This window comes from Tiliqua scincoides, chromosome 7 (assembly GCF_035046505.1).
Source record: "Tiliqua scincoides isolate rTilSci1 chromosome 7, rTilSci1.hap2, whole genome shotgun sequence".
Classification (NCBI taxonomy): Eukaryota; Metazoa; Chordata; class Lepidosauria; order Squamata; family Scincidae; genus Tiliqua; species Tiliqua scincoides.
The window spans coordinates 30,554,961-30,569,563 of record NC_089827.1 but is presented as its reverse complement, the minus strand read 5'-3'; the positions used below and the strand labels follow the sequence as shown (position 1 = coordinate 30,569,563).

Genomic DNA, 14,603 nt, shown 5'->3' with positions numbered 1-14,603 from the left:
TGCGCGATATGGTTCACTTTCACTTTCCATAGGGCTCCATGCATTTTTCCTTCTGGTGTTTTGGCCATAACTTTTGAACAAAAGGAGCTACTTTGGTTTTGTTTTTTGTATAGCACTCCGCTGACCATTCTGCATCCAATGGTGTATGGCATGACATGTTAGCTCCTAACCCTGCAATGTTAGCGTGTCCTCCCCCAGGGCGCATCACCCCCCAGCGTGTCACCTGGTGTGGCCCACAGCCCCTGCACCCCCTAGTGACGCCAGTGACAGTACTCCATTTGAGGTCTAACCAATGCAGAGTAAAGCAAAACCACAACTTCTCACAACTTGGAATCTACGGTTCTACTAATGCAGGTTAAAGTTGCATTTGCCTTCCCACTGCTGACTCATGTTCATCTTGTGATTTACTGCAACTCCAAGATCCCTTTCACATGTTGTACTGCCAAGCCAGGTATCTCCCATTTTATATCTGTGCCTTTGGTTGTTTTTGCCTAAGTGCAGAACCTTGCATTTGTCCCTGTTGAACTTCATCTTATACATTTCAGCCCAGTATTCCATTTTGTTTAGGTCTTTCTGAAGGCTTCTGCCGTCTTCTATTGTGTCTGCTACTTCTTTCCAGCTTGGTGTCATCCACAGGTTTGATGAGACCCCCTTGTATCCCTTCATCCAAGTCATTGATGAAGATGTTAAAGAGAACTAGGCCCAAGATAGAGCCCTGAGGCACCCCACTAGAAACTTCCAGGTTGACGCAAAGCTATTGACTAAAATCTGTTGTGTGTACAGCCACCTAACTGCAAATCCACCTAATGATCTAGCCCAGATTTTACCAACCTGCTGATTTGAAAGTCATGCGGAACCTTGTCAAATGCTTTACTGAAGTCAAGATAAATTACATCCACAGCATTTCCACTGTCTACTAAGCTAGTAACCCTATTGAAAAAGAAGATGAGATTTGTCTGGCAAGATTTATTTTTGACAAATCCATGCTGGTTTCTATTGATCACTTGTATAAATGTGTGCAGACCATGAATTTAAAATTTGTTCTAATATCTTCCACAGTACTGAAGTCAGACTGACAGATCTGTAATTTCTTGGGTCTTCTTTTTTCCCCTTTTATAAAATTGGAACTACATTAACCTACTTTCAGTCTATCGGCATCTCCCCTGTCTCCCAGGATTTCTCAAAGATAATTGACAGAGGCTCTGCAAGTACATCTGCAAGTTCCTTTAGTACTCTAGGATGCATTTCATCTGGTCCAAATGACTTGCTACCTGCATCACTAACTGTTTCAATAATCAGTTGCGGATCTACCATAAGGTCCCATGAGGCAAAAGCCCCAGGCGTGAGGCGCTATGACCCCAAGGAAGTCTCTCTGAGGCTCCCAACGGTGGTAGAAACTATGCTTCCGTAAAACCGGTTTCTCCAACACAGGTGGAGGTTGTGCAAGACTCCGTGAGCCTCAGGTGAGTAGGAGGGGCAAATTTCTGAAAGGGGGTGGCGGTGGTGATACCCCAGGGGGGCCGGTGTCATCGCAGACCTTTGCCCTGGGCAAATTATGTCCACAATATGCTCCAAGTGAACTTGCAATGAAGTTCAGTGGCAACCCCATCTTATATCCTAATTGTTTTTACCATCACTAACTCCACTGTTACAATAGTCTTTGGAACTCTTGTGGTTTATATACTGGAACATGTTTTCATTGTGCCTATGTCAGGCCCCAGGAAGGGGCAGGCTCCAAACACTCAGGTTCCTGGGTAGATGGAAGCTGCTAGTCACACAAGTGGGCTGGAAACAGGTGCATGGTCCAAACCTGGCAGAGACAGAATTCCCGAGCAACAAAGAAGAGTTGACAGGGCCTGAAGCAGGAATATAGTCAAAACCAGGCAGGGCCAGGATCCAAGAAAGTGGCGCTGAGGCTGTGTCCTCATACTGCTTGAGACATACTGCTCAAACTGAGGAGCTAAGCTTGGAAGCAAAGGCTTTATAGGGCTTAGTGGATGGGGATTGGCCCTTGTAATGGAAGATCAGAAGATCATCAGGTGGATGATGTGGTGTTGACAGTGATCCCATGTTTTGACAGCTGTTTGACAGCTTTGGGAAGGACAGGGCTGGCTCCACAGCTGTAATCAATCAAGGCCAATGGAGACTCTGATGGACACCTGAGCTTCATTTGACCTTGATGAGACTTTGAATGGACATGGACTCATGGACTGAAGAGATGGCTCAGCTGGCTAACTTGGACTTAACAAGGTAGCTCACAGCTGAGCTGAATTTGGACTTAACAAAGGGTTGCAGGATAAAAGGCAGCTTCAGAAGGAACAAAGGGCTGGCCAAGCAGGACGCTGACCAAGAGGGCTACCTGACCCAGACCGACAGGAAGAGAGGACTGCCAGGACCCTGCTGGAGGAGACACACTGCTGGAGAGGAGGAACTCTACTGCAGAAGACTGAACTGTGTTTTGGAGACCGGATTGGACTTAGACTGGAGGCTTCAGACGTTACCCCCGGAGTTAAGTGGAGTTTTGGGGAGGGAAAGCCTCTGGACAAGAGGACTTGCAGGGAATGTCTGTGTTTGTAGCAATAAATTCTTGTTAATTGCTATAGATAAGAAGTTCTGTGTTTATTCCTTTGCACACCACAGCTGTGCTTCTTGGGAAAGGAGGGTGTTAATTAGCCAAAAAGCGGGCATTAAAAGGGAGTTGGGATATTTGGATGGGACAAATTGCCGTGGTCGGCAGTAGTTGAGAATTTGGCAGAACAGCCCTTTGGGGTAAGCTGACTGAGTGCTTAGGTAAGCTAGTCCTGCAGCCCAGGTGACACTCTCCGAGCAGAGAGCTCAGCCTGCCAGGCCTGTGGTGGAAAAGTAATACTGGTGGAGCCAGAGTCAGACTGCTGGGACCCTCAGTTTGTAACCTCCCCCCATGACTTGTGCAATGAGGCTGAGACAGAGGGCAGCACTGACCAAGGGTTTCCATTCCAGTGGTCCATAAGGGCCTCAAAAGTCTACAAAGGTCTACAAAAGTCTCAAAAGGTTTGTTCTACAGCAACTATCTTTGCATGGTCTATAAAAAAACAAAAACTGTCACCACCACCTAATATTATAGATATTAGGTCAGAAGATATCTGAAATTTCCAAAGGTGCTATGATAATAATAGCGATAATAATTATCATATTATTTGCGGACTTGTGATAAGTTGAAACAGCCTATTAATTATTTACAGCTGCCTTCACAAATTTTAGGTAGCATATTCATATGGGGAAGCTTGGGAGTCAGCTATAAAAACTATTTACATATTTATCCATCCTTGTCAGAAAAGAACTATAAAAAGAAAAAATGCAAAGACTGGAGCCCATAAAACACTGAAGGATGGACTCAAATTCATGCAATATAAATTAGCTACTGTGATGAAAGAGTTAACAGTTTTAACAGTTGCGGTTTCTGTTGAGGATTCTCCCTCCAATTTCCCTCCAATGTCTGAGAGGCTTCAGGCTCAAAAGGGGAAGCTAGCCAAATGGGGAACTGGGGAGGCAGAGCCTGAAGAAGGTCTCCAGGCCTGAGGGTCACTCTTTCTCTCTCGCTGCATGCTTGAGACTGGGCATGGTAGGGAGAGCCTCACTGGCAAGCAGAGGGAAAGCTGCTGGGGAGAGTCCAGGGAAGCAGCCACTGTTAGCGCAGTTCTTGATGTACCTGGGGAGGAGGCCAGGTCACAGCAGCCCTTCCAACGCTGTGCCTGGGGTATTTGCCCTGCTTGCCCCCCTTGAAGTATGCCACTGTGCTCAAGGAACACCTCTGGCAACCAGATCTCTTGGGCTGGTGGCGATGGACTGGATTTACTAGGTCTGGTCCCACCAAGCTGGAGGTTAAACTGATTGGGAGAGTGGGGGACAGGAAGGGTGCTTGGCACTAGGCATCACTTCCCTGGATTAGCGGGTGGTCACTGGAAGTCACCCTACTCTTTCATGACAGCTCCCTCAAGTATTTTTGGTTGTGGTTCAGAGGGAGATGTATGTAGACCATTGGAACTTCCCCATCACTGGTGAAGCAGCTTAATCTCCCAATAAGAGCTCTATGAGTAGATGTACACTATAGCTACAAATGCACGCATGGTCATTTAAATGTCATGGTTAAGCCTCCTTCCTTCACCCCCTGATCTTATCACATGAACCTTCCAATACTGTGCTCATTATCAGTGGCACTCCTCCCATGACCTGATGTTAGGGGGTACTGACTATGGAGAGGGCCTACCCAATAGTTGCACCCTATGACCATAGCAGTGACTTTCTCCTGTTCCCAAGGAGACAGTTCCACATCTAACAGGTTGGTGAAGACCATACCCATTATAAGTTGGACCCAGAAACCAGGAGTGAGATCAAGTAGTTATCTATTTATTACAATTCAATCAAGAGAGGGAAAAGGTCAGGAGTGCTGGTCTAGAGGGTAGAGGTCTGGGAAGGAGGTCTGGTCTAGAGGGTAGAGCCTCCGTTAGCCCAAAGATAACATCAGAAGGTCGCCAGTTCGAGGACACCAGCAGCTCCCTGAACAGCTGAGAAAAGCGAGACCTTGAAGCAGCTGACAAGCCGAGCTGAGTGCTTCCACCTGCTCTTGGTGTGAGCAAGAAGCTTCTTGGCTGTCCTCCATGTGAGAGATAGAGCTGCTTGTCAGACTGCGTTTGAGAACTGGAGGCCAGAAGTGAGACCAAACCAGGAAGATCCATTCTGAAATGTTGTTGGTTCTTGAAAGAGAGAACCTCTATGATTGTAAAAATCCCCTTGAGGGTTTTAGAAATGCCTGCCTATGTAAAACACCTTAAATAACGTCAGAGGAGTAATCCAATGACCAGAAAGGTGGTATATAAATACCTAGTTATTATTATTATTAGTTATTAAAAGATGGGGGGATGTAATACAGCACAAAAACTGTGTATTCTGTTGGCTTTCTTCACTTTAAATGGGCCCCCACTTTAAATGCAGGTCTTTCAATTTCTCTTTGTAGGTGCTCCCTTACAATGGAAACCCATCGGCCTACCCCCAGGATTGGCTGGCAGGAGTACTGCAATGCCCAACCCAGCTGACAGTGGAACTTAATGTTCCCTCCTTTTTCAGGTCTTTTCCCTCTCCATTCCTGGTTGTCTTCTGTCTCTCTTGTTAACTCCTTCCACCTTTGCCTTGGTATCTCCTCTCTCCTGGCTTGCTCCACTCTTCCCTCCCTTGCATTTGCCCTTCTCATTCTCCCTCTGGCTTCCTCCACCCGTTTCCTCCACTGTCTTCCTCCCCTGATTCATGGCCGAGCTCTTTTTAATGGATGGGACCAAATAACCCAGTCCTTCCTGAAGCAAATTTGCTGCAGCTAGGACTTCTATAACCCTAGATTCACTGACTGCAACCCCTAGCCAGCTGCTGCTTAGCGATATAACTGTCAAGCCCCAGGGCATTTTGCTGGCCACTGTGTCTTCCCACTCCCAGGTCCTTCAAGGTGTAGCTGAAAAGGGATCACACACCCCAGCAATGAAATTCCTTCCCCAGGGAAGCCCTCCCAGAACAGACTTTGACATTTTCTCAGCACTACTTGAAGAGGATCTCATTTACCCAGACCTTCCAGCATGTGAGCTGATGGTCTTAATTCTCTCAGTTGACTGCTGTTATTTCACAACACTCCTAATGCTCCTGTGTTTCATTTGTTTATTCTATATACTGTTTTTTTATTTTTTATTATATGCCACCCTGGTCAGATTGACTATTAAACCATTAAACTCAAAAACTTCTAGGATCTCATACATTTCTGCTGAGCAACTCCACACATTTCTCATTTTCCCAAATGAATACATGAGATGGGGTAACTGACTTACCGTAAAGTAATAGTACTGTGAGGATTTGGCAATGAACTCTGGCTTGCACTCAGCCACGCAAATGTCCACATTTCCAGCATGCTGGCTAAGTTTGGCCTCACCCATCTCACAGACTATTCTAGAAGGAAAGCAGAGAGATTCAAAGGTACGGAGCTGGATTGGCAAAGGGTGTGTGGTGTGTGTGGATATCCCTGAAGTTAAAATGGAGGAAGGACGGGTTAGGAGTGAGTCTCTATCTTATAGGATAAAAATATTGTGGGGAACAACCTGTACCACACACTGAAGTTACCACAAGGCCAGGAAAGTTGCCGATCTTCCCGGACTTGGCTCCATGGAGCTGGCTTTAAGGAGGGCTGATGCCACTGTACCCAGCTTGAGCTGAGAGTCTGCAGCTGAATGTAAAGATGCTGGATGATGTCTCTGCTCATGCTGGATACTTCCCATGTCAAGCAGAGGGGCTTTAGCAGCTGTTTGTGGAGCCATGTAAGTGTGTGTAGCAGGGGACATAGAGAAGGAGGGTACAGGAAGAAAGATTTCCTCTGTGTTTTGCCCTTTTCCACTACTCTCCCCTGCATGAACATTTTTCAGGTCTCCAGTTGTACATCTCAATCTCTGAAATCTCACGCTAAGGACAGAAAGTATACATTTGCAGGACAATACACGTGGAGATGAGAGGCACCAGCATGCATGTAAACAGTGAAATGAAACAATATGGAGAGTGAGACGGACAAAACTGTGGATACACTACAATTCCCCAATCAAATTATGCAAGGTGAGAAGCAGACTGGATTGAGTACTCAGTGGAGAACTTCAGCTTTCTGTTTTCAAACTTCTGTTTTTCAACTTCTAGCCTTTGCGACTGAGGCAATAAGCTAGGAAGTGTATAGTAGAAACTTAGAAGCTCTGAGTGGGGTCAGTTAAATAGGATGCAAAATTATCAGGAGGTGGAGCATTAGTCTCTGGTTTGGTTCTTTGGCCCTCCCCATAACTACTAGAAACAAAATAAAGAGTTGTACACCCTAAACATTCCCTGAGAATGACAGGAGCACTTCACAAGACACCTTTTGGATTGCCTTGTAGCTCTTACTTACTGCTCTGCAGGGATATATCCTTCCACTAGGGGAACACATTCCACACCAGCTACTTTAACTTGTGACGCAATGTCCCGGAACTCTAGGCCCAGATTTTCTCCCCGGATGGTCACTCTGGTCCCTCCTTCTCGGGGTCCCCTCACTGGGCTGATCTAGGGGAACAAAAAGCATGTCAGGAAAAGTGAAAATAAAAGCAATAGTCCTCCCCAGTGATGGGCTACAGAGCAGACTCCCACCCAAGGAATGTAACAGGCCAGATCATGTGAGAGAGATACCCTGATCCTAAACCATTCATAGCTTTGAAGGTAATAACCAGCACTTCGAAGTGGTCTCAGAAAGAACAGGGTTCCTTGATCAGTTGGAACATGCCCTCTATGGGGTTTACCCTGGAAACTGAAATTGGTCCATAGTGCTACTGCTGCAACGTTGTAAAAGCAGTTTGCACAGAGCGTATGCATTCAATGTTGCCTGTTTGTTTCCAAGTTCCGTTTAAGGTTCAGAGGACCAGTTCAAGGGTCTGGTCCTCTGGTCCAAAACCCTAAATGACCAGGTGACCTCACCAGCCACTTCCTTCTCTATGTTCCCTCCTGAGCACTTCTATCAATTTCAGCGGCCTTGTGCTGAGTTCCCCTGGCCAATTATGTGGTCGGTGAGCACAAGGCACAGGGCCTTCCCAGTCATGGTACCAACCAAGTGGTCTTTTTTCCTGCTGTGACTGCTGTATTTTCTTTTGTCTATCCAGAGATTACTGCTGATCAACTTCATAGGGTGACTCAATATCCTGGCACCATGCAGAAAGAGTAAAAAGTATCCATTTATTCTACACAGTGCACAGTGGCAGAGACCTTGTACATGGACCCTGACTACAAAGCTCATGTGCTTTGTTCCAACTTCCTGAGCATTTTTCTAGACCCTTTCCAGCTCTGTGGAATCCTCTCTGCCCTGGGTGCAACTTGTGTTCCAAACAGCACCCTAACCAGATGCACTCTTTTTCCAGGACATGTCCTCTTTTCTAGCCTCATGTCCTGGAAAAGAACTTAAATGTCCTTCTTTTCCCTGTGAGCGAGCCCCTGCAGGCAGCACATAGCCTTCTTATAATTAATAAATTATATGTATTATATTATAAATTTAATAATAAGTAATATAGTATTTAAATTAACCATATGATATCAATATATGAGTGTTTTTTTAGCTTTTATTTTGTCATGCCCTACATTTTTCTTGGATGTCCTACATTTTGGGGTGCCTTGTCCTCTTTTGCAGTTATGACATCTGGTCACCCTGGTTCCAAAGATGGTGGCAATGGCATCAGATTATATTAAGGCATTATGATACTGGCCATTTTTTTCAAACGCTTTCTGAAAAACCTTAACATGGAATCTGCCTTTGTCACTGCTTCTGCACATTGACTTGACATTATTATTGAGCCATCCACCATGTCCCCAAAATCTTTTTCCTAGCTAGTCACCACCAGTTCACATTCCATTAGTGTAAATGAGAAGAGGAAGGCATTCTAATTAGAATGCATAATAATGAGGTCCTTTTGCTAGTTTCTCACTGTCAGCATGATCAAAAATCATGAGCACTTTAGTAACAAGTGGCTGGAAGTGAATCTTGCTTGGAGTCTTGCAAGTAGCACACTGCAAACATGTTTAGCATCTCCTCTTTTCCTGCCCCCAGCCTGGATCCATGCATTCAGTTTCCCTATCCTCCTATGTTGCCTGTCCAACAGGCGATACTCAATTAGATGGACCAGTGTTCTAACTCTGTACATGGCAACTTCATATAGTTGATTGCATCTCTGCCTACATGACCCGGCTCTGCAACATTGCCCTCCTAAACAGGGTTGTGAGTATGCAGTGACTTTTCAAGCATGCAGGAAAAGCAGCAAATGTGAAACAGTAGTCATCTTCCTCAGAATCTCAACATGTTTAAAAAAGCAAATTTCTAACCCTTATGAAAGGGCAAGCGGAAGCCAGGAGGATAATTGAATAAAATGTCCAGTTTTTGGCGGTGACGTGAGCAGCACTTCCTCATGACGAATAAATAATAGCCAGAATAAATTATGCAAAACAGTATGCAGAAAAAGTGATGCAAAATAAGAGAATTTTTGCCCTGTCTTATCCTTGCCTCCCTGTCACTGGTGCAGCCGTGCCAAAAAGGAGCATGCTGTATCCATAAGGTGGGAGCGGAGCAGAGTGGCATCCTCTAAATCGGGGTGTTGAACTCGTTTCATAGCAAGGGCCGAATAGCATTCATGATGCCTGCTGAGGGCCGGAAGTGATGTAATTAAACAGGTCATAACCAGTGGTGGGATTCAAATAAATTAACAACAGGTTCTATGTCCTAATGAGCAATGAGCAACTCAGCTTCAATTGTCTGCCGCAAAGGAAGTTGAAAGACTACGGCTGCACTCCTATACTGTACAGTACACACTTTCCTGGGAGTAAGTCCCATTGAACATAATGGGACTTACTTCTGAGTAGAGAGTCATAGGATTGCCCTGTAACTTTAACACGCACCCAATGTCTAAATCCAAATTGCAAGGCTGCAATTCTGTCCTCTATAGTCATACTTACAGGCCTCTGGCCACTAGTTTCCAAGGAAGATAAACATGTGGCTGAAATGCACACTTCAAACGGACATTTTTTCTTAAATTCTCAAGGCAGCTGTATAATGAAATCAGGAAGGCACCAAGAAGAGGAGGTGGGAACTGCCAGGACTCCAGGTTACCAACCTCTGGAGACACCACAGCAGCATAGCACCTTCACATCTGCACAAAACAACTTGCTGCACTGGGCTTTGAGCTGGGCCACCTTCCTTCTCAGTGGGAACTTGGTGATTTTTACCAGAGCAGTCAATCCTGTCAAGGATCTGGTTCACTCTTAATGGTGAACATCTGGTCAGCAAAATAGCACTGAGCACATAGTCTGACACCTCATCATCAACCTAAAGCAACAACAGCATAGTAACATCTTTACATCTCCCCTTCTTTTTTATTCTATTACAGCATTCCTCAGCATCTGCCTCTCACCCACTGTACCATTTTGCATGGCCCACCTCTGGGAAGTACAACTGGAAGTAACTGGAATGACTTTATCACCAGTTATTTCCAAACTAAGAGGTCAGACACGATGCAACAAACAACTGTAAGAGGCTCAGGCTACAATCCTATCCACTTTTTCCTGGTAGTAAGTCCCATTGACTATAATGGAACTTACTTCTGAGTAGACATGCATAGGATTGGGCTCCCAGGGTAGATGGGAGGGCTTTTTTTAGTGCAAGAAAAGCAGAACTGAGCCTCCTACCACTGTTTGTTGCATCATATGGCTGGTCTCACTACCAGGCAGTGGAGGTCTGGGGGGGGGGTCCTGCCATGAGTACCACTGGGCAACACCTCAAGTACCACTGGTGGTATGAGTACTACTGGTTGAGAAATGCTGCTCTATTACTTTTACCACCCAGCCCAAAAAAGAATTCCAGTGAACTCTAAAGCTTCCCCCTCCAACTTCCAACTCTGCAATCCAATGCACGTCTACTCAGAAGCCCAACAAGTTCAAGGAGAGTTGTTGACTTCCAGGGTTTGAGAGAGAGTGGCAGCCTTGAAGGACAGTTTCACTAATGAGCAAAAAGGTACTACGAGGAGACTGTTCTTCTAGGTTGCTTTCCGATAGGCAACAGCAGATACCCATCACTTTGGTCTACTCTAGTGGCGAGTCTCCCACAAGTTTGAGGGCTGCTACTGACCAGGGAGTGCAAAAGCAGGCTGCAATCCTACTTCCACTTTCCTGGGAATAAGCCCGATTGGCTATAATGAGATTTACTTCTGAGTAGATATGTATAGGATTCTGCTCAAAGGCTGCAATCCTATCCACACGTTCCTGGGAGTAAGACCCATTGAACACAATAGGACTTACTTCTGAGAAGACCTGCATAGGATTGTGCCCTTAATGAAGTAATGTTTTGTGCCACATTCCTGCCTTTTTTTAACCTGAGGAATTTCAGCTGTGGGAGCATCACCTCTTTGTGTCTGATAGCATATTATACAATCATTGTATAACAACACATTGTATTGCAATGAAAAGATCCCAGGCACAAAACTGCATTCCCAAACCCCAAGGATGAAAACCAACCCCATGGTGCAGTCCTGTGCTTGTGGGAAGTAAGGGCACAATCCCTATGCCCGTCTACTCAGAAGTAAGTCCCATTATAGTTAACCAGGTCTACTCAGAAGTAACTCCTATTTTGTTCAATGGGGCTTACTCTCAGGAAAGTGTGCTTAGGATTGCAGCCACTGTCAATCAGTAGCCGAAGAAGGAAGCATCTCATTTTCGTCACTGAGGCTGCGATCCTATCCACACTTTCCTGGGAGTAAGCCCCACTGAACACAATGGGGCTTACTTCTGAGTAGACATGCCTAGCATTGCATTGTCATTGGAGTAGACATGCCTGAGTAGACATGCCTAGCATTGCGTTGTCATTGGAGGAGAATGAAACACAGCCCCGGGACCTCCAAGGGGCGCCTCCTCCTTCCAGCTCCAGACTGCAGAAGTTTTTGGAGCTCCTCCTCCACCTTTGATCCAGGCAAGAGGGTCAGTCTCCCAGACAGGCAGGCTCAGGCAGGAGGGGATGCGGGGCAGCGCGGGAGCAGCTCCAGCGCCCTCCTCTTCATCCCGCCCGCACCCCAGACCCACCAGGAGAGCTCGGCCGGGGAGGAGAGGCACGGGGCGGGCAGCTGAACTGCTCCTCTTACCCTCGTCAGGGAGGCTGCATGCCGGCCGTTCGCGCCCTCTCCTACGTTCTGAGCGTCAGAGGCGTCGCAGGAGGTGTCAGAGCTGCGCGTGCGCTCCCCGCCAACAAACGGTTCTCAGAACCAAGAACTTGATTGGGTAGGGGTTCTATAGAACCGGCTGGAACCAGTTGAATCCCATCACTGGTCATAACCAAAAATAAGCACTTTTTCTAACTTAGGAACTCATTAGCTGCAAATGATAAGGAGAAAATATGCAAATCTTGATCATATTTCAAGAAATGGGAGAGCCCAATTTTCATGTACTACCCTTTCAGCAGTAACACCTCAGCACTGCTCAGCAGCTGAGAGCCTGATTAAAAGCTTCCGCCGGCCACATCTGGCCCCCGGGCCTTATGTTTGACATCCCTGGTCTAAATTCCCATTCGCCTTCATAAACCTCCCGCCACACAGTGGGTCTCCTCAGACCTGCACCAGCTCTTTAGGTGCAGAAAGGGGGTAGGAACATAAGAACATAAGAACAGCCCCACTGGATCAGGCCATAGGCCCATCTAGTCCAGCTTCCTGTATCTCACAGTGGCCCACCAAATGCTCCAGGGAGCACACCAGATAACAAGAGACCTCATCCTGGTGCCCTCCCTTGCATCTGGCATTCTGACATAGGAAGGAAGCCTGCTGCTGGAGGGGGTCGGATCTGTCATGCACCATTGCAGCTGGATCCACCTCCTCCTGCCCCCGTTCCTCCTCCTTTCTGCCCTGTTCTGCCCCATCCCACCCTCTTCCCATCCTTTTCTGCCTCCTGTGCTGGCTTGCCTGCTCTGCCAGGTGGCCAGTGCTCTGATGATGCATTTAAGAAGGCTCTGGCCTTCCCACTGGCGCCCTGGCAGAATGCACTGTTGAAGCTTGTGTGGGAGAAATAAGGTTTATTTCTCATAAAAATCAAAATCCATATTGGCAACATGGAATCCATATTGTCTGTGTGTCATAAGATTCAAAAGCTGCTAGGCTAGCTAGTGAACTTTTGACATCCGTTACGGAACTCCAGAGGACCCTGTCTGGGTCAGGAGAGCAAGACATGACCAGTACGTGGGCATAAATGGTTCTTTAATGGATATATCCTGCTCCATATCTAATTTATCATATACATGCTATTTCCAGACTCTTTTTTGTGTGTTTTATTATATCAAGGTGAATTTATGTTTTCCAGCTATGTTTTCCTGTGTATGTGATATATTAGTAATCAAATTGTACTAATAATTTTGCTATAGTTGATCTAATTCAGTGTTTCTCAAACTGTGGGTCTGGTGGGTCACGAGCCAATTTTGGGTGGGTCCTCATTAATTTCAATATTTTATTTTTTATATATTCGGCTTGATGCTACCATGGTATACATGGTATACCATGTGACTGCATTGGGGAAATGTTACAGACCTGTAATTTCAACAAACTAGTATTTTATATTCTTTTAACAATGACAGTAAATGAGACTTACTCCTGGGTAAGTGTAGGTAGGATTGCAGCCTAGGATTGTTAAAAACTTTCCTGCTTGATGATGTCACTTCCAGCCATGACATCACTTCCGGTGGGTCCTGACGGATTCTCATTCTAAAAAGTGGGTCCTGGTGCTAAATGTGTGAGAACCACTAATCAAGTTGTTAATGAAGAAAGCACCTATCGTATCCAAGAAGAAACTGGATTATCTTGTTCCAAAACCCTGTATTTGACTCGTTAGTTGTTCAGTAGGGCAGTCTAAAATGGTAAAAACGAAATAACACCACCATAACAAAATTTGGCTTTTAAAATGACACAACATGAAATCCTGCTCAATTAACGAACTAACACTAACATGTACCTATAAAGTTGCTGTGGAGTGTCTGTGGATTATCCTGGGTGTTTCTGACTCTTTCTAAGCCCCTAACTCCCTCAGACCTCTGTTGCTTTACCTGGCTGTATTCTGAGCATGCTCAGAAGCTGCCAAGGAAAATGCATGAAGGAAACTGCATGGAAAGTGAAACTGAGCCACAGTGTGCATTTACTCATTAAAAGGTCACTGTGCCTTGATCCATTGGAAAGGGCAGGCCGAGAAGAATGCAAAGCCACCAAAATTGTCCTGATCCGATGAACGCAGGCCCCAAAAACACTTGAGAAGGAAGATCCCCCCTCCAAGCTGATAGATGTATTGAACCTATGGAAAGCAAAACTGAGCTACATGTTTGCATTTATTCATGAGTAAGCAAATGCTTAATGGTTCCTTGCTATGTTGGTGTTCCCCCCCCCCGTGCTTAAAAACCAGTTTGTTTCCATAGCAATTCAATGCTATGTTCAAGTTCAACCAATTATGTTGGTTCAAGTTGCTATCTTCTCTGTTTTAATTTGGCAATGTTTTAATTTATTTGCATTTGAAACATTAAGTTCATTGTAGTTGTTCATACAAGTTATCATGCAAGTCTTAAATGGCTCCTGTAAGTTTAACTCAAGCAGTTAACTATATAGTTGTGCTCTTTGGGGGGGGGGGGGTGATGTGTTTTATACCTGTTTTATTCCTGACAGCCACAGGCATAAAAACATATGTACTACCTATATGACAGTGATTACACTGGATAAAAATGCTTTAAAGTTTATTAAAATATTAATTTGGAATAAAAACACATGACACTTCTTTAACGCCACTTTCAGCCTTTATTTAGGATAACACCGCCATCCATGAAAAAAATAAAACTGTTTTAGACTGCCTCTATTAATGTAGTATGAATGATAACAGCCTTGCGTAAAGCCCTGCAGTCCTGATGATACTGATTAGATGTGATTTGGGGTAATAAGTTATGAAAGGCAACAGTTAGTAAATTTGAAACTAAAATAAACACCGCTCAACTCAGAATCCCCTTTTTCCCCCTTCAACATTTGAGCAACTCTGCA

At 45.3% G+C, this 14,603-nt stretch overlaps 1 protein-coding gene across 2 annotated transcripts in view; it reads right to left on the bottom strand.

Moving 5' to 3' along the window:
* The window catches only part of PLXNA4 (plexin A4), a 705,695-nt gene that overhangs the window by 128,709 nt on the left and 562,383 nt on the right, over positions 1-14,603 (bottom strand). For both annotated transcript variants that reach the window (XM_066633821.1, XM_066633822.1), the window contains 2 exons: positions 6,938-7,089; positions 5,847-5,964 (listed from right to left, as the gene is read on the bottom strand). In XM_066633821.1, coding sequence (XP_066489918.1) covers positions 5,847-5,964; positions 6,938-7,089 — 270 coding nt within the window. The remainder of the gene's footprint in view (positions 1-5,846; positions 5,965-6,937; positions 7,090-14,603) is intronic.